General features: G+C 33.7%; 1 protein-coding gene across 1 annotated transcript in view; it reads right to left on the bottom strand.

Moving 5' to 3' along the window:
* Nucleotides 1–20851, bottom strand: part of RIMS2 (regulating synaptic membrane exocytosis 2) — a 497675-nt gene that overhangs the window by 374353 nt on the left and 102471 nt on the right. Inside the window, exons 2-3 of the mRNA XM_029923706.1 lie at nucleotides 20286–20496; nucleotides 4385–4396 (exon numbers count right to left, since the gene is read on the bottom strand). Of these exons, the coding sequence (XP_029779566.1) occupies nucleotides 4385–4396; nucleotides 20286–20496 (223 nt within the window). The remainder of the gene's footprint in view (nucleotides 1–4384; nucleotides 4397–20285; nucleotides 20497–20851) is intronic.

Here is a 20851-nt window from a genome sequence, read left to right as displayed (position 1 = left end):
TAACTGACTGAGCCACCCAGGCTCCCCGATAGTCTGCACCTTTTAATCCTCTTCACCATTTCCCCACTCTCACGAATCTCTTCCTGTCTTCTAAATGCATTTTTTTCCATAATTTTTGAATGGTATGTTGTCTAAATAATATAGTTTGAAATACTTCTATATCACTAACAAAATCTTCTGGATGCTTGCATATTATTCTTGCTGAAAATGTACAAATTCTGGTCTCTGTCAGGCTTACACTAAAGGCAGGATGGTAGTTGTAGTATTTAAGCTCGTGATTTTATTATAAAACTTTGCCCTGAGAGAGCTTTTATATTCCATTTCTGGAACAATTTTATTAATATTATATATATGTTTTGTATTTTTAAGTAGAAATGCAAATGCAAATAAATTAATTTATCACAGTTAAGACAGTATCTGCTGGAATGCAGCTGGGCACATCTATTGCCCAGAGGAAGTGGAATAATCAGAAACACTATAACTTGATAAATACCTTTTTTTGCTGAATTGCAACTCCAAATGAAAATAACAATGAGCAATTAGATAAACACATAGGGTGTGGAAGCCTGAATAATGTGCTTCAATCAGAAAAAGCATCAAATTTCAGTGAAAACAAAGCACTTTGCTCTGAATATCATAGCTGCAGCTGCAACCCAACAGATAACCTTCCTGTTCCTGAAATGTGAGAAATACAAGTCATGCATCCTTCCGCACCCTTCATTTCAATAACAATAACCATTAGTAACATTACTTTTTACAGTAAAGATCAATAGCTTATCAATAATGAGTGAAAATTTTATTTTTCATGGTCTCAAGAGATACTAGTATCCTAAGAGAATCAATCACTGTTGTAAAAAGAGATAGAGGAATAATTTAAGATCCTCATTACAGCAGTCTTCATATAAACAAATAATATTATCTCTAGACACTGAGATGAGCATCACTTTGTTCCCAAAGCTATAATCTCACTATGCTCTCACTAGACATGAATAGGTCAGTATTCATTACAAGATAAACAGAGATATGTTCTAACCTATGGGCAAATAACTTACCATAGAAATTTAGTTTCCTTATTTGTTTCACACAAAACTCAAAGAAACATCCAAAGTATATTAAAAATATACACAACCAATCCCTTTTCTTTGATTCCATGTGAAATAGAATAAATTCATATTTAAGCAAATTTTCAATCTCTAACATCAACATATTCATATTAATTTACTCTTTGCAACCTGAGGTAATTTGTATGTAATACATAAGCAGATGTGTTAAGTGATCCTAATTCTTCACTTACAGAAGCAAAAGCAGATAGATGAGTATCTGGGCAATGATCAACAAGTATTTCTTTATTTTAGTTTGGTATTTCTGAAGAACAACTCTGGACATTTATAGGGTGTCCTTGCTGCACATTATATCTCCACTAATGTCCCCGTTAGGAATGCTTTTGTCTATAAGTAACAGAAAATCTGACTATTAGTGGCAGAAACTCATTGAGGGTGGGTATTTTTCCCACATTGAAGAAAGGTGTCTGATACTACTAAATTGGTAGCTCAACAATATCATGCCTAATGATTCAAATACTCTGGGCTTTTCCCTCATCTTCACAAAGGGCTGGTAAAGCTCAAGATAACACTTTTGAATTAAAAGATAGTGCCAACTACCTCTTTTTTTTTATCATGACTTTCTAGAAGCCCTCATAAATTTTCTTACATCTCATTTGCTAAAACTGTGCCATAGTCATTCCCAGTTGCAAGGAAAACTAAAAATTTTTATATTTTTCAAGTCCTTCCATTGGGGATTGCAACAGAGAAGAAGGTTGAAAATGTCTATCAAGATAGCCATTGAACAGGTTCTAGAACAGCCTGTTCTTTAATCAATAGTCTTTATATGTGTGTGTGTGTGTGTGTGTGTGTGTGTGTGCATACATATGTGTATATATACATACGTATGTATATATAAAACACGTAACATATCCACTCCTTCCCCAAGGAAGATAATCCCAAAGACTCACCTTGTCACAAAATCTAGCTCTGAGTATGGGATCTGTGAGGTAGAGCAAATCTTTCCATCTGGATCTAGGGTGCATCATTGTGAACCACTGACCCACACATTGAAATGCAAGTTATCAGTTCAGAATACATTCAATACACAATGATAGAGAAAGAGCAGTGAGCAACATAAACTCTCGTTCAAAAATGGGAAGAATAAGAAATACACAGTCGTCAGCTGTCCACAGCACACAGCAATCCCTACATAAACACACCTTAATTTCTTTGGCTATCCTATCTGGCAGCCCCTGATTCAGCTATTCCCTCTTAACTGTTGTCATTCATATTCTCTGGTTCTGCCCTTTAGGATAATGTCCCTTGCCCATTATTTTCCTTGGCCATATATAAGAGATTGGCATTGGCAAGTGTAGCCTTCCTGCATTCTGTACAGCTTTTCTCTCTACTGCTAGTATACATATCATACTGCTCCAATGAGTACAGGGCCTTGCCTTAGAGGCTGAATAGTCACCTACTGTTCGCTATCCAAGCTTGGTGTTTCTTTTCTTTTCTTTCTTTCTTTTTTTCTTTCTTTCTTTTTTTCTTTCTTAGAGAGAAAGAAAGAATGAGAGCATGAGCAGTGGAGGGGCAGAGGGGAAGAGAGAGAGACTCTTAACCAGGCTCCACACCCAGCGCAAAGCCCAACACAGGGCCCAATCCAACAACCATGAGATCATGACCTGGGCCAAAATCAAGAGTCAGACACTTAACTGACTGAGCCACCCAGGCGCCCCCAAGCTTGGGGTTTCTTATCCACTAGCCATAAATGGCTGTTTAAATTTAACTAAAATTAAATAAAATTTAAATTTAAGTTTCTCAGTCACACTAGCCACATTTCACATGTCCTAATAGCTACATGTCACTAGAGCCTACTGCACTGGATGCTAAAGACATAAAACATTTTCGTCATCAGTGGAAGTTCTATTAAACAGGGCTGCATAAAGAGTATCATAAAAAGCCCTGTTGAATTTGATTCGCAATGTTCCAAACCCACATAAAATTCACATATTTTTGTCTGTTAGTCTATCTGTGGTTTAAAATAGATCGTTATATTATGAAATCTTGTCATTTCCATAGCTAAGTTATCACTAAGTGTCTTGTTTCTGGGATACGTGTCAGAATTAACCATGAAAACTACAGCCGATCATCACACCGTCATGTGTGCTGTGTTAACTCTGGACACAAAAGTCACACTAGAGATGCTAAAGGTACTGAATTGTCTGAATTGCACTCCTTGAGAGTCAGCTGATAAATCTGGCTGGTATAAAACTGCTCCAGGGAGCCTGTCCTGGATCAAGAATGGTGCCCAGTCTGGGACATGTCTACAGTGATTGACTGTAAGTCCTCAAAACTGCCTTGAAAGTTTAGTAGAATTCCTCTAGGTATTGAAAAAAAAAAAGTATAGTCACAGAGTCACATTATCTTTTCTTCTGCTCAAAGAATTCATTCTGAACCCACATCAATATCTGCCAACACCTACGTTATCCCAACCAAGTAACTGAAAACTGAAGAGAATAAAAATGCTCCAATCAACAACAAAAAAAAGGGGATCAGCTAAAGGATTTCTCTTCAGGTTTCACGCCAATTTAAATTTGGAAAACTTGAAAAGAACTCAAGTTTTAGTCTGACTCATCAAAGGAATCAGAATAGAAAGGTTTTATCTATGCTTGCAGGAAGTTACCAGTCTCTAAGCAGATCCAAATCCAAATCCAAATCCAAATCAGACTTATACAGACATTAGCAGATTATTCAAATCTGGCCTGTGGTCAAATTCTATATATTTGAGTATTTCTTAATTTTAATTATATCTAATAATCAACATGAGCATATAACATAGACATTTTACCAATCTCTAAAACATATTAAGAAAAATAAAAATATGTTAAATACTCAAATCAACTATAAATATGTACTTCAGAAAATCCATGTTTGATGTTATTGAGACTCATTCCTACAAAGATTAAATCTTTATACTAACTCAGAAGCTTCTTTTAGAAACTCTGACCAATACGACAATGACTTTAGAGAAACATAAGAAGATTAAAGGAATTCTTATCACCATGAAAAATGCTGGATATCTTCTTTAAAAATATACAAAATGCTAAAGAGGCAAGCTTTTTTAGGAATCAAATAATCAAATTTCATATATAAAATAAAAAATGTGTTTTTCAGTAAAATCAGATAGCATGCTTAAAATATATCAATGTATAGCAATTATCATGCACAACTGCTGTAACAAAACACTTAAAAGTATATAAATTAAATACAGCTATAAAATTAAAACTAGCAATAATAGCAACAAGAAAAAAATAATATTAGACAGAAAAAAAGACTCTAACCACTTTGTCCTCCTGGTGTGAATATCCACGAAAGCAAGTTAGAAAGGACAGAAAAGACAAAACAAAAAAAATAATAATTAATTCCATTCTTAAAACAAGCAAGAGTTTTTAAGAGTTTGTGAAATAAAAATTCTGACAAAGTCTAAATTACATTTTGTGAAATATAAACATTTTAAAAAGAAATTTTCTCTCCACATATTTCAAGCAAGAGCACGTCATATACTAGAATATATAAAGATACATAAACATAATAATTTGTATAAAAGCAATTAAAAATACAAACATCAGAAAAATGAGAATGTTCTTTCCACAAATAAAATCCAAATTAAACACTGATTTAACTCAAAGAGAGAAACTGAAAAAATCTTAAAGCAAATAGCTTTTAAGTACAAAGAATAAAATATAGCATCACTGTTTATTCTTTAATTTCATCATATACTATCAAAAGAAGACAAAATTCTATGTGAATAATGCATATTGCTTCTAAAAGTTATTTTTGTCCCATTAACTTGGAAGCTTTCTAAACTTTATTAACTACAAAGAAAAAAATTAATTAGAAAAACCATTAAAGGTTACATGTTATTGATTACAATTGGTAATTTGGGGTCGAAGATTCTCATTATAAATGTGGAAAAGAAAATGATGAGATGCATGGCTTGGTCAAGGGGAATGTATTTCGATATTCTGAAGTTAAAAACTGTTGCATAAGTATAAAATAATGGTAACTGTAAAGATGATAATATAATAATAATGACCTGATATGTTATAAGAACTTATATAAATTTTAAAATTCTATATACATTAAAATTAAAATCATGTATTTTGAGGTATCATTGCTCCTCTGAAAGATAGGTGGCAGTATATAATTCTTGTGACTAAGGGCAAGGACTTTACAATCAGACAGACCTATCTTAAAATTCCACCTTTTTTAAAAATAACATTTAAGTAACATTTTTACTTTTTTTTTAATGTTTATTTTTTGAGAGAGAGCCAAAGTATGAGCAGAGGAGGGGCAGACAGAAAGAGAGAGACACAGAATCTGAAGCAGGCTCCAAGCTCTGAGCTGTCAGCACAGAGCCTGATGCGAGGCTCGAACACACGAATCACAAGATCATGACCTGAGCCAAAGTCAGACACTTAATCGACTGAGCCACCCAGGCACCAGAACATTTTTAAACAACAATTTTCTTAAGTTCTCTAGGCCTGTGTCTGCAAAATAGGGAATTAATACCTACTTCATAGGGTTTTCTGAAATAAAACACTATGAAAAGCTCTCAAAACAGCACCTGGCATATAGTTCTGTATCCAATATTCTAACCTCCTGAAACATAGGATATGGTATAAAAGGGAGAGGACTGCATCCACTACATCACTGTGTTCATAACTGTTTCATTTGTTACATGTGTTAAAACTAAAGATCATATTAAAGTTATTGTACACAGTCCAGGACATCTACTGCTAATAATTTAGACCAACAAAAATCATTTATGGAACAATCATTATATATGTATCAGGCACCTACACTAGATTTTGAAGATGTAATATCTAAGACGTAAAGTAAATAAGACAGTTTCTCCCAAAGAACTTAACGCAGTAAGGAGAAAAAAGTCATTGCAGAACAGAGAGACTTCTGAAAGCAAGAAAACAACAAAGCACTACAGAAACACAAATGATTGAGGAGATAACAGGACTTCGAGAAAAAGGATTAAGGGAATGTTTCTGAGATGTAAGCAGGTCTTTAAAGAATAAAGAAGAGAATATCAAGCAAGACCACTAAGGGAGAATATTTTATGCAGTGAACATGAAAGATGCAAAAAACGCAAAAGCACAAACAAGCCTGGCATGTTTGGAATAACAGTATTTGAAAATGACCAGATTACACTTGATAGATCTGAACTCAAGTCTCACATTAACATATTAACATATATTAACATCTGCCCGAAACTGAGCAGAACATTTTAACAAAATACCTCACATTGCACAAATAAAAAAAGAAAGAAAATGAAGCTATAACTAATGAATTGGCTAATAGTTAATCCCTCTGAACAGATTAAGTAAGTTACATTTTAGCTGTAACATACACAGGAAAAACTTAGCTATAATACATATATGAAAGAGTATTGTCATCATATCTTTATCATCTTTTACCAAAGATACAAAATAAACAAAAATGAGGCACAATATTATTACTACTATATACTGAGTCTTCAACTATGCTACAAAGTGCACACTGATTGGAGGGAGACAAGTCCAGAACTGGGAGAACAATTAGGAAGATGTGGAAATATTTGGGGCAAGAAGCAAATATGAGAGCAGTATGAATGACAGTAATAGAGAAACGGAGAGAAGTGGACTGATTTAGGAGAGACTGAGAAGGAAGGCTCTTAACACTTGACTGGGAAGAGGAAGCAGTAGAGGTCTAGGTGCCCCATAAGGGATACACTACCCCAGCACACAAATCTGATTATCTCATTGAATAAAAAAACACAAAATAAGTGCTTCACAAATACTGATCCACTTTATCCTCACAACAGTCTGGTGAGATAAGTACTATTATTATTTCTATTTACAAATGAAGAGAGAGAGGGAGAGATTAAGCATCTTGTACAAGGTCACAAAGCTAGTAAGTAGTAAAGCTGGGATTCAAACTTCTCACTTCAGAACTCGTGCTGACGCCACTACACCACGCTGCCCCTCTAATGCCAGTGTCATCCGTTGACTTGACATATCTTTCCTGTCATTTCATTGATCACTACATTATTTTAGGTCATAATTACTAGAGTTGGCAGCTCTAAATGCTTAGACTACATCCAAAAGCCATTTATTAGAAGTTAATAGTACAAATATATATATTTAAAAATTATTTTAAAAGCTATTAAAAATGTATTTTATTTTCTAAAATAATTTTTAAATTTATTTATTTATTTTGAGGGAGAGAGAGAGAGCACGCATGCACACACATGAGCCGGGAGGGGCAGAGAGAAAGGGAAAGAGAGAGAGTCCCAAGCAGGCTCCGCACTGCTGGCGCAGAGACATGGGTCTCGAACTCACAAACCCTAACTCAGGAACCGGGAGATCATGACATGAGCTTAAATCAGGAGTCAGAAGCTTAACCAACTGAGCTACCCAGGCACCCCTAAAATAATTTTATACTCACCATTTTTCCTTATGATCAACTCTCCCTATGACCATCCTTACTATCTTATCATTTCTACTAATAACAAATCACATTGCCTCTCCTGAAAATCAATTTAAGTGTTAATTACCTTCTCATTCTCACTTATATCATTGGTTCTATTGTTCTCTTTTCTGATATGTGTTCTTGATAATCATAGCACTATTTCTGACTAACTATGGAAATTTCACCTGCCAATGACTATTTTTTGTACAACTTTCCATTATTGGTTCATCAGTCTCCTAGCAAACTAATGTCAACTCCCCTCAGACTCCTTTTCTTAAATATTTAGTCTTCCTCTTTCCACTTTCTGTCATTGCCAAAAAGACAGACTCGCGCTCTATATCAATGCTGTATATATTCCTTAGTTAAACTACCATCACTTGTCTCTCTGGTCTTTCCTATCTTATATAACCAATCTTAAACCACCTCTCACACCATTACAATATTACTCCATCTTCTTCTCAAGCCTAGTCCCTTCTTCCAAGATTTGCAACAATTACATACTGCCTATACAATTTATCTTTTTATTTATTCATTTATAAGTTTGGACTGTTGTCTTCAAAATACATTGTCACAGTGCTGAGCTGCAGCATGGAGCCAGATCAAAAGATAATGCCTATCTCTGAACAGACATTTTCCAAAGAAGACATCCAGGTGGCCAACAGACACGTGAAAAGATACTCAACATCACTCATCATCAGAGAAATACAAATCAAAGCCACAATAAGATATCACCTCACACAAGTCAGAATGGCTAAAATTAACAACTCAGGCAATGGCAGATGTTGGCGAGGATGCAGAGAAAGAGAAACGTTTTTGCACTGCTGGTGGGAATGCAAACGGTCAGGCCGCTCTGAAAAACAGTATGGAGGTTAAAATTAAAAATAGAGCTACCCTATGACCCAGCAATTGAACTACCAGGTATTTATCCAAAGGATACAGGTGTGCTGTTTAAAAGGGGCATGTGCACCCCAATGTTTACAGCAGCACTATCAACAATACCCAAAGTATGGAAAGAGCCCAAATGTCCATTGACAGATGAATGGATAAAGAAGGATGAAACTTGAATAAAGTTCAATATCCCTATGATTCACACCCTGCCTAACTCAAGACACACGTTTCATGCCATTCTCTACTTTCATTTCTCTTAAATTATTACTGCCATTTATCTCTTATGTTTTTGCTTACCCTGCCACTTTAATCTGATACACACACACAAACACACACACACACACACACACACACAATGGAGTAATACTCAGCAATCAAAAAGAATGAAATCTTGCCATTTGCAACAATGTGGGTAGAACCAGAGTGTATTATGCCAAGCAAAATTAGTCAGAGAAAGACAAATATATAACTTCACTCATATGTGGAATAAGATACAAAACATATGAACATAAAGGAAGGGAAATAAAAACAGTATAAAAACAGAGGGGGAACAAACCATAAGAGACCCTTAAATATAAGGAAGAAACTGAGGGTTGCTGGAGGTGTGAATTGTGGGGTGGGCTAAATGGACAAGGGGCATTAAGAAGGACACTTGCTGGGCTGAGTACTGGGCGTTATATGTAGGGAGTGAATCACTGGCTTCTACTCCTAACGTCATTATTGCACTATATGCTAACTAACTGGATGTACATTTTAAAAAATAATTAAAAGAAGAAAAAGACAATGCTTATCTCAAAATAACATGCCCATGATGAGTACACCAGATTTCTTCCTTCCATTCACTCACCCAACAAGTAGTTATACTGATCTATTACATGCCAAGTACATGGACACCTACAGTAAACAGGAGGATATAGAGAGATACAGTCACTTAATAATAATAAGAGTGAGTGATTAATTCACATGAGTTGCCCAGAGAAAGCATCATGGAGAGATGATGCTTAAATCCAGAAAAAGAAAAAGAAAAAAGTGTTCATCAGGTGGGTAGGGGTTATTTATGAGTAGGAGCAGGGTCCAGGGAAAAGCAGAGCTGTATTTCAGATTAAAGTGGCAGGGTAAGCAAAAGCATAAGAGATAAATGACAGTAATAATTTAAGAGAAATGCAAGTAGTGAATGGCGTGAAGCATGTGTCTCAAGTTAGGCAGGGTGCGAATCATAGGGGGAAGGAGCCTGATGCCATTAGAAACATCATTCACAAAATGAGTCATCATTAACTAGTTACTAAGCAGAAGGTAAAACAATCAGATCTGCATTTTACAAACATCACAGTAAGGAAGTGGGAAGGATGTGTGTGAAGAATCCAGATGGAAGGAGAGAGACCAGTTAAGGGACTAACATTATTAGTCCAGGTGATGAAAGATGAAAGCCTAAAAAGGACAGCAGTTATAGGTTCATTTAGATAGCGAGGAAATGATCAAACCCAAATGTTTGTGAGGAAAGAACAGAAACGGACAAAAACTTGAGAGCTCCTGGTTTCCTGATTTAGGTGACATGGCAAATCGTGGCATCATTCAAAAAAGCTGAAAATTATAGAAGGAATAGATCTAAGGGTTGTTCCCATCATAGAAAAACACATAGTCTGTTTTGACCTAAGTGAGATTTAGTGATATTCTAATATATTTATTGAAAGGAAGTTAAAAAGACAATACTTCAAAAGAAGAATCTTATGTCCTTTTTTTTCAATTGGGCCATAAATTTACTTATTTAGATATGTAGAAAACTGCATATATTTCTGTATACAATTTGATGAGTTTAAACATGTGCATACATCCATGAAACCACCGCCACAATCAAGGTAACAGACATATCTGTCACCTCCAAAAGTTTCTTTGTGTCCCCTTATGTGCTTTCCTTTTATGGATCAGAATTATTTTTAACTTTAAAAAAACCCAACAATTTTGTTTCAGACAGGAGCTTGTTTATTTTTGTGATTATGTTTGAAGTCAAAAGTTTTGGGGGGAATGTTTGGAAAAGAACTGGGTGAGATTTATTCAGTATTTCATTAAAAAAAAGTAGAGGAATTCATAACTATGTCTAACCCTCCTCTCGCAGACTATCTGCATTACATGTCCTTTGCACTCCCCTACCTAGTATCTATTTATGCTGCAGTCTTGGTGACATCCTAAATTCCCTTATCTATTAAACTAACATAGAGTCTACTATTATGATTAGGATTCTTTGCAGACGCTGTTATTACTCTTCCCATACAAACTAAGTAAAATCTATTTAACCTGGTGCTCATCATACCTACTGATAAAGAGCTAACTTCATTCATTGATGAGGATACTGAGCAGGATGCTTCCCACCAAGTGGTTAGGACCAAGCAGACAGCAGGTAAATAGCAAAGCTTTCAAATGCACATATGCCATTAAGCAAGCATACCTTGCACCTGCTATATATCAGGAGTCTATATATATTTGTTCTTTTCTCTAAAGTAAATTTCTAAAATCATGTACTCCTCACACATTTTTAAGATAACATTTAAATTTTAAGTTTAAATAGTTGGAAAGGATGGATTTTCAGATATGCTGTGCATTGTAGGTATGCTTTAATAATATTTTTATCAAATCTTGGGGCTACTGATTTACCTCATTCAATCAATATAGGGGAAAATGTCTACGGTATAACCTATTTGGCAACACCAGGCCACAGTGAGAAACTATCAGATGAATCTTTCTCTCAAAGAGTCTAACTTCATTTTTAAAATCAAATAAATGTAACGTTATGGGTCACCATAACAATCATTTACATCGAAATTCTAATTCTAAAAAAGAGAGATGAGGCCTCCGCGTTTCGCCAGAAGTCTGCTGCCTGAATGAAATGAGGCACGGCCTCTTTCTATACTTCTTACAAAATCTCTCTCTGCTTTTCCCTCATGGACAATATATTCCAGAATTGTCACTTTCTTTGGAACCCCAGACATCTTTACATCCTGAGGCAATATATTCTATAAAGACTAGATCCACATTAGGTAGGGTTAAGGAGCACGCTTTTGTTGGAAGAGGATAAGGGCAATTGTAAAAGAAAGTAGGAAAGAAAACTTCAAAAAACAGAAATATCCTCAGGTAGATACCTTTTAAGAAAAAATAAAAGAATACATATGGAAATTTTTACGATGTAAATTATTCACATTCATCTACCCTCCAGAAAGGCTTCCTTCCTTCCATAGCAAGGATACGCGACCTCACTTTCAAGCCTACTGCCACATACCTCAGAGTATAAAATGCCTATGGAATCAACCAGAAGTTCTTGAAGAGAAACAATCTCCAACAGGTTTTTACAATAATATTTGTAAGCTTACTTGCTCTTATATTACCCACACTGAATCATGCGATACAGGTCACAGAAATGGTGGCTGAGCCAAATGAAAACTATATAAAATATGCCATATGGAGAGGGAGTGAGCTCATGTATATTTTGGTGAAAATGTTTTCCTTTATGCTCAATTTACAACATTGTTTTACTTCCCTCCACTATTCTAATATGCATGAGGAAGTGTAAAATATCCTAAGATTCTGCAAGTTAGATTTGTTTCTCACAATCCCTATTTTATCCTGTACCATTAGGGGTACGAGGGGATATAATTCTTCCTTTTAAGTTCTACAACCATTTTTTAATAATATTCATACACATTCTAGGTTAACGAGTTTAGCAGCTTGAAGTTCAGGATCCACCTGATGTGGCAACTTGTTTAAGGGTGGTCCTATGAATTATATCATTCTAATAAGTTTTACCTATTTCTCAAATTACTACGAGCACAGTTACTAAAGCAGTGGAGCCCTCAACACCCCCATGTCCTACAAATGTGGGTTGGGACAAAAGCTAAACCTTAACACACAGTGTACTCAACATAAAACAACTAATGAAGCTGCTCAATTCCTTTTTCAAAATTATTTAAGCAGTAAATATATTTGGTTAAATGAATAAATTTTTAAGTACTTCAAGAGTTACATTGAGTTAACTAGTATTAATTTTAAAATCATAAAATGTCAAACTCAGAAAAGATCTTAGAAATCACAGACGATTTCATTTTACAGATTTTAAAACAGACGCACCAAGACATGAAGTGACATGTCACACAAAAGTCACACAACACCAGGGCAGAAACAAAACTTGGTTCTTTTATATCTCAACTTATGTCATCCTCTTCCTGGAGAATGTCAAGTTTTTTCTGATGTACTGGTATGTAGTAATTCTATGAAATCTAAAATAAAACACTTATCATACACTTGCCTTTGGTGTATGGGAACTGATTGTATATTATACTAGTACCTTAGCCAAAGACTTGCAGGGAATCACAGTGACTTAAAATGTTTTTAATTTTATTTATTTATTTTAAGTAATCTCTGTACCCAACATGGGGCTCAAATTCATGACCCCAAGATCAAGAGTCACATGCTCTTCTGACTGAGCCAGCCAGGCACCCCATGGCTTGAAATTTTTCAAAAAGAAAAAAACTACCTGAAGGACTGCAAAAATAATCTAATCACCATTTTATCTCTCAGTCCTAAAATCATTTTACATATAAATTATACTTAATGACTCAGATACACAGAATTGTCTATATTATTTCCCTCTTACCATGTGATATCTTCAATGTATATACGTCAATATATTTTAAGGGACTTGCTTTAGGATCACTTTTTCTTTTATAACCATTCTAAAGTTATAATTCATTCTGCTTCAAAACTGATGTAATTTATAGTGAAAAAAATCACATCTATTACATTTGTATATTAATACAATTTTGAAGAATGCATATTATTTACTTCTTCAAATTTAGATTATCTTTTAAGCACATAGTAATCTATTTTTCCCAACAAAAAGCAAAAGCAAGAAAAAATTAAGGTTGCTACGCTTTGAAGCTTAAAATAATCCTCATTATATATTACCTTTAATGACTTTCCTATTATCACCATTCCATGATTACAAAATAATTTCTTCCTTATAAAGTCATTATTATTAAATCTGAATTAAATATACAGCTTCAATTTACCAAGGGGGTAGCATCTTAAAAGGAAATAAAGGAAAGCAACATTTCACAAATCTTATTGTATTGGTACTTCGGTATGTCCTGCACTGAGTTTATTCTCGCTGAATCATAAATGTACCGCAAAAGAGTTGATTAATTTTTAAGGATGACTCCACATGAAAGAGCCTCAAAATTAAAACCAAAGGTTATTTTATCTTGTTCTTCTAGGAGATTACTAAAATAATTTTAAAATCGCTTTATAATTAAATTTTAAGCTATAAAATATTTGTATTCTCATTATTCTACTCCATTAAAATAGTCTGAGCAAATTTCACTGAGCTTAATCCTTTGGGGCTATGATAAATCAAAAAGTATATTCAGTACCTATTGAGAGCAAAAGCCTCCTTCTATTACATAAGGCAATGATAGATACATAGGATGATCCAATTTGAAAAGAGATAAATTGAACTCAGTATTTTTTCATTTAGAATAGAGACAACCTTTATACATATCATACAAAAAAATGCTTCCTCAAGTAGACTACGAATGAAAATGTAGAAAAACTAATAAAAGAAATCCAAAGCTATCCTGCTTGAGCTAAAATCTAGATTATTTTTACTTATGTTTTAGTCTCCTAACACATCCCTTAGATATAAGAAAAAATATGAGAAAAGTAGGGAATACTGCTTCAGGGTCCTTCCCTCTCCCATAAACCAACCACCAAGCTAATCCACCACATGCAGAGATTTTTTTTTCAATGTTCATTTATTTTTGAGAGTGGGGAGAGGGGCAGAGAGAGGGAGACACAGAGAGAGACACAGAATCTGAAGCAGGCTCCAGGCTCTACGCTGTCAACACAGAGCCCAACACAGGGCTCGAACCGACAAACCATGAGATTATGACCTGAGCTAAAGTCAGCCACTTACCTGACTGAACCACCCAGGCACCCCTACAACATGGAGAGTTTTATACTTCTACAATAAAACAGACTTCCAAGGGGCATTCTAATTTTTCAGTGTACTTAATTTATTGACTAAAACTTAGTTCAGCATAAAGTGACCATACATTAGAAACCAGAAAATATAATTTCAAGCAAACTATAATCAGATGTCATTACAGACTTCTACTTGTGGCCTAAATGGGGTTACAAGAACTAGATTTCTTCACCTGCCTGGCCAACAAAATATAACATAAGAAAAATTATAAAAGGATGGTTTTCAAGACACTGGACATCAAGCAGAGAAGAACAGACATAGCTAAAATAAGGGAAACAAGTAAGATAAGCTCTACAATTGCCCCAGCCTAGTGCTTTGAGAGACTTTCTAGGCAGCAGAGCAGTACAGACAAGCTCGAGTTCAGCTTGGCAAACATACTCAGCAGGAGAGAACAAACTGAGAATCTGAAGAGGCCAACATAGCTGGATTTCTCTGGTCGACTTACCAGAGAAGAAGATGCACAGAGAAAGAACCCCCGATGTCTGCAGACAGTCCCTTCAAATATTCAGCTTAGTAATGAAGAGTGAGCATGCAAGTGAGAAAATACCCAGGAGAGGGGGAAAAATCACCTGAAGGGTTAGAGAAAACAGTGGGTGTCTCCACCAACAAGTATATACATATACAAAATTAGCTAACGTACGCAGAAGAGCCTTGCCTTAGAAAAAGAAAATAATTAGTACTAAACTGAGCACTTCTCCAGTTCGACCTAACAATTACAAAAGGAAGATGCAAAAATATTAACTTGTTTCCATGTAACTGAATTGCATCTCTGAACAAAACTCAAGAAGAGTTATGGAAATACAAAAATATCCTGACCCAACAAGTAAAATTTACAGTGCTTGGCACCCAACATAAGATACAGGCAAATAAATAAGCAGGAACATACACAACATAATGAGAATATTCAATCAAAGCCAACCAAACCCTGACAGAGATGTTGAAATTAACAGAAGAGAACATCAAAAGAGTTCTTACAGAGCATGTATTCTACATGTTCAAAACTTAAGTAGATCATAGAAGATATTTTTTAAAAGCCCAAAATTGAAATTCTGGACATAAAGACAATGTCTGAGATGGAAAAATATACAGTATTAACAGCAGGTTGAACAATATTACTGTTCAGATATGAATAGTATTAACAGAAGATATGATATTGCCAAAAAAAAGTGTAAACTCAAAAACACCAATAAAACATATATAAAATGAGAAGCAAAGAAAACACTAAAAATGGGGTTAATGAAAAAAATTTAAGTGAACTGTGGAACAATGTCATGCAGCCTAAAATATGAGTAATGAAAGTTCCTGAAAGAAAAGAAAGAAAAGCCCATTATCCAAAAATATTTGAAGCCCAAAAATATTTGAAGAAATAATGGTGAAAATTTTCCAAAGCCCTATGAAAATTATAAACTCACAGATCCAAAAAGCTCAAATAAACTCTGAAAAAAAGAAACAGGAATAAAAATATAACCATCATAATTAAGTTGCACATAAGTGGCAATAAAAAGAATTATCTTAAAAACAATCAGACAAAAAGGACATATTATATACAGAAAAACAAAGATGATAATATCACACTTCTAATTTGAAATAGTCAAACAACATCTTTAAAATACTGAAATAAAACAACTGTCAATTATAGAATTCTATACCTAGAAAAAAATCTTAAAAAACAAAACAAACAAACAAATAAACAAACAAAAAAAACAAGAGCACCTGAGTGGCTCAATTAGTTAAGTTTCCAACTCTTGATTTCAGCTCAGGTCATGATCTGATGTGGTGAAATCAAGCCCCACAGGGGGCTCCTCACTGAGCATGAAGGCTGCTTGAGATTCTCTCCGTCCATCTTCCTCTGCCCCTCCCCCATTTGCATGCTGTCTCCCACCCCCCACTTTTCTCTCAATAAATAAAAAAATAAAGTAAAATAAAAAGGTAAAATTTTCAGCATAAAAAGTTGAAAGATATTCAGCATCAGCAGACTCACACTACAAAAATATTGAAAGTAATATTTCAGGCAGATAAATATGATAGCATACAGAAATACAGATCTACAAGAAGAAATGAATAGTACCCAAAATGATAATGACTGCAGAAAATATATAATATATTTTTTTTATTTTAAACTTCTTAAAAGATAAACTTTTTAAACAAAAAAGAATAACAGTATTGTGGAGTTTATAAAGTAAGTAAAATATATGACATCATAGCATGAAGTCCAAAAGAGTAGAAATGGTAATATACTATTGGAAGAGTCTTGTACCATACTACACATAAAATGATATAATATCAATTAAGACTGGCAATGATAATTTAAAGATGTATACTTCAAATCCTGAAGTAAGTAATAAAATGACAAACCAAAGAGCCAACAAAGCTACAAAATAGTCAACAAAATTAACAAGCCAATGAAGGAGATAACCTGAATCCTAAAAAGTGCTTGACTAATTCAAAGAAGACTGAAAAATAAAAATGAACAAAAGTCAGTTGGTACAAGCAGAAAAAAAGAAAAATTATATATTCAGAGAAGCCATATCAAAAATTACATTAAATGTAAATTATCTAAACACCCCAATTAAAAAGTACAGATTTTCATTTTGGCTAAGAAAGCATGGCCCAATTATATGCCTATAAGAAAAATACTTTAAATCATGAGGAACCTAAGGATATGTGACAAATAAATGTAATATGCTGTCCTAGATGGCATCCTGGGACAGAAAAAGAGCATTAGGTAAAAATGAAGGAAATCTAAGTACGAACTTTAGTTGATAATAATGTATCACCACTGGTTAATTAATTGCAACATATGTACTATACTTGTGTGCAATGTCAGTAAATAGGTCGAAATGACTGTGACCCAGATGGGAAATTTGTTCTCAATTTTTCTGTGATCCTAAAACTGTTCTAAAAATCAAAGACTATTGAAAGAATGGTTGTAACTAAAATAAAAGTCTTTAGAAACCAAATAAAACTAAAAAAAAAATACTTTAAATATGAAGACACAAATTAGTCTAAAGTAAAAGAAGAGAAAAACATAAACCATGTGAATACTACATAATAGAAAATTGAAATGGCTTTATTAAAATTAGACAAAGTGAATTTCAGAGCAAAGAATGTTACCAGGGACAAAGAAAGTCATTTCATGATTATAAAGGGGACAATTAGTTAATAGGACATAATAATGTCCTATTGTTTATGCATTTTAAAACAGAACCTAATAAAATATATAAAACAAAACCAAAAAATACATAAAATTGCAAAAGGAAACAGACTAATCCAAGTATAGTTGTATATTTCAATATCTTCTCTTAATAACTGATCAAATAAATAGGCAAAAGATCAAAAAGGACATACTAGATTTAACAACTCTATTAACCAACTTGACTTAAAGGACATTTAAAAACACCCAATCAAAAAATAAAAGTACATATAGACATTTGCCAAAATAAACCATATTCTGACCATAAAACAAGTATCAGTACATTTCAAAAAATTGAAGGCATTCAAAGTATGTCTAGGACCACAAGAGAATTAAGTCAAAAATAATTACCATGAAGATCTCTGGAAACTCCCTAACCTTTGGAAAATAAATGACATACTTTTAAAGTATTCATGGATCTAAAAAGAAAAGGGAAACTTGAAAGTATTTTTAACAGAATGAAAATGAAAAGACAACATATCAGAATTTGGGGAATGTCAACAAAGAAGTACTTAGGGAAACTGACAGCACACAATACCTATATTAGAAAAGAGGAGACATCTCAAAGCAAAGACCTCAGCTGCCACCTAAGAAACCAGGAAAAGAGAAAATTAAACCCAAAGTCAGCAGAAATAAAGAAATAATAAAGGCCAAAGATGGAATCACCAATAGAGGTAACCAGTAAAACAAAAAATTCATTCTTTGAGAAGATGGTTAAAATTGATAAGTTTCTAGCCAAACTAAGCAGGAAAAAAAAGAGAGAAGACACAAATTGCCGGTATCAGGAATGAAAGAGGTAGCATCACTACATACTCTACAGATATTAAAGAACAATAATGGAATAATGTGAACAGATTTATGTCAATAAACTTGACAATTTATGAAAATCTGGAAAAATTCTTTGAAAAATACCAAATCTCATTCAAAAAAAAGTAAATAACTTGAATAACCCTATATATACCAAAGAAATTGATACTGTACTCAAAAACCATCCCCCAAAATAAAACAGCATACCCAAATGTCTTCACTGGCAAAATCTGCAAAATATTAAAGGACAAGAGTACCAATCCTACAGAAACTTTTCCAAAACACAGAAGAGGAGGAAATACTTCTCAACTTATTTTATCAAGACAGCATTACTGTGATATCAAAATCAAAAAACATATTACAAAGGAAAGAAAACTAGTCACTAACACTCAATAACTAGAAGTAAAAGTTGTAAACAAAACTTTATCAAATCAAACCCATTATTACATAAAAGGGATAATCCATCATAAACAAATGGAATTTGTCCCAGGAATATAGTTGGTTTAGCATTTCTAAATCAACCAATGTAGTTCACCACATTAAGAAGCAAAGAAAAAATATGATTAATCTCAATAGATGGAGAAACAGCATTTGATAACTACCACCATCTATTCCTGATGTGAAAATAAACAAACCAACCTCTCAGCAAATTAGGAATAGATGGGCATCTATGAAAATCTGACAGCTAATATAATACTTAATAGTGAAGGACTGAATGCTTCCTCCCTAAGATTAAGAACAAAACAGATATATGCTGTCACTACTTCTTTAAGAATTGTACTGGAGCTTCTAGTCAATGCAACTAGTTAAAGAAAAGAAAAATAATCAAGTAAACCAAGAGGAAAGATTGGGGTTGGGGGGAGGGAGGTGGCAGGGAACAGAAAATGATTAATTCTGGGCAAAACAAAACAATGAGAAGCAGAAAACAATGAGAAAATGGAGAAATGAAATTACACAGAGGAACAAATCCCCATAATTATGTGTAAGTAATGTATGTACAAACATCAGCTCCCTATTTTAAAACTACTTAAGTAAAGAACTGAATTGTAAAATACTAGTAAGGATATAAATGCAAATTCTAAAGAACTTACCAAGAAAAATATTTTATAATACTGTTTTTGCTTATTTCAACAAAGCATTCTTTGGGTAATATTAATTATTTCCTAAAGTGGATGGATAAACTAGAAAAATCTAGGACAAGTCTAAAACATCTCCTTAGTATTTCTTCTTTAAATTTCATAGTTTAATGTTTATTTCATTAATGTCAAAACAAAAATAAAGGGGAATGTAGCTTCAAACCCATAAAATTATAAACACAGAGTCTCAAAGCTGAAAAGAGCCTCTTTCAAAAGAAAAGAAAACAGGGGTCAAAGGAAGAGTAGATCCACAAAATTTATAAAATTATGTGTAATAATGGAAAAAGCAGTGTCACTGCTCTAACATTAATCAACTGTGTGACATGAAGAATGACCTTTAGTCTCCCTGGATCTGAGTTTTCTGCGCCTGTAAAATAAAGGAGTTCAACCAATTGATCTCTAAATTTCTTCATCTTTGAAAGTCTAAGATCCTATGATTCTAAACAAAATCATTAGCTAAAGGACATAAAGCATGAGATAAATATCTTTTTAACTGAAAGGACAGTTTAAAAATTTCTTGTATCTGAAATAAAGACACTAGAGGTTTTTCTTATTCATTGGTTAACCTGAATATTAATTTCAATTGTCTGTTTCATTGTATTCACAATTAGCTTAACGATACTATAAGCTTAATCACAGCAGAATTGTGTACGGTTTTCATTCTGTACCTTGTTTGAACGCAATGACACACGACCTCCACAACGAGCACAGAACTTTGTTTGGCAATATGAACAGTTATGGCCACATCCATCGGCAAACTTTGTTTTGTGGCAGATCCCACAGGTTGGGGCGTCACCCTTCTGTTCCTGTTGCTGCTGTGATTCCTCTCCCATCTTCTTCACCTGCTCCTTGTACATTTCAAACTGCTGATGAAGTTTCCTGCAGGGAGTACAAATAAGAAAAAATTGTTTTCCTGAAGGGCTCAACAAAAGAACAATTACGACAATCGATATACAATTTTATATCCAAGAAACTCCTAAAATGAGAAGAATAAAACCTTTAATTTTCTGATTACAGAATAACATCCTACATGGCACATCACAAGAGTGTTGCAACTAGTTCTGCTCTCTGATATACATGTTAATTTAAGAACCAATTGATACATGTTAATAGAGGCATCTCATTGAGTTGTAACTGCAAAATTTCTATCTGCCATTTGCAATATATTTTCAATCATATGCCCTAAAATATTTAAAATCATAATTTTCAACAGCTTAGCTTCAGAAATAGATTG

The sequence above is a fragment of the Suricata suricatta genome, chromosome 15 (genome assembly GCF_006229205.1).
Source record: "Suricata suricatta isolate VVHF042 chromosome 15, meerkat_22Aug2017_6uvM2_HiC, whole genome shotgun sequence".
Classification (NCBI taxonomy): domain Eukaryota; kingdom Metazoa; phylum Chordata; class Mammalia; order Carnivora; family Herpestidae; genus Suricata; species Suricata suricatta.
The sequence above is the reverse complement of the archived record's forward strand: the minus strand, read 5'-3'. Positions and strand labels throughout refer to the sequence as shown.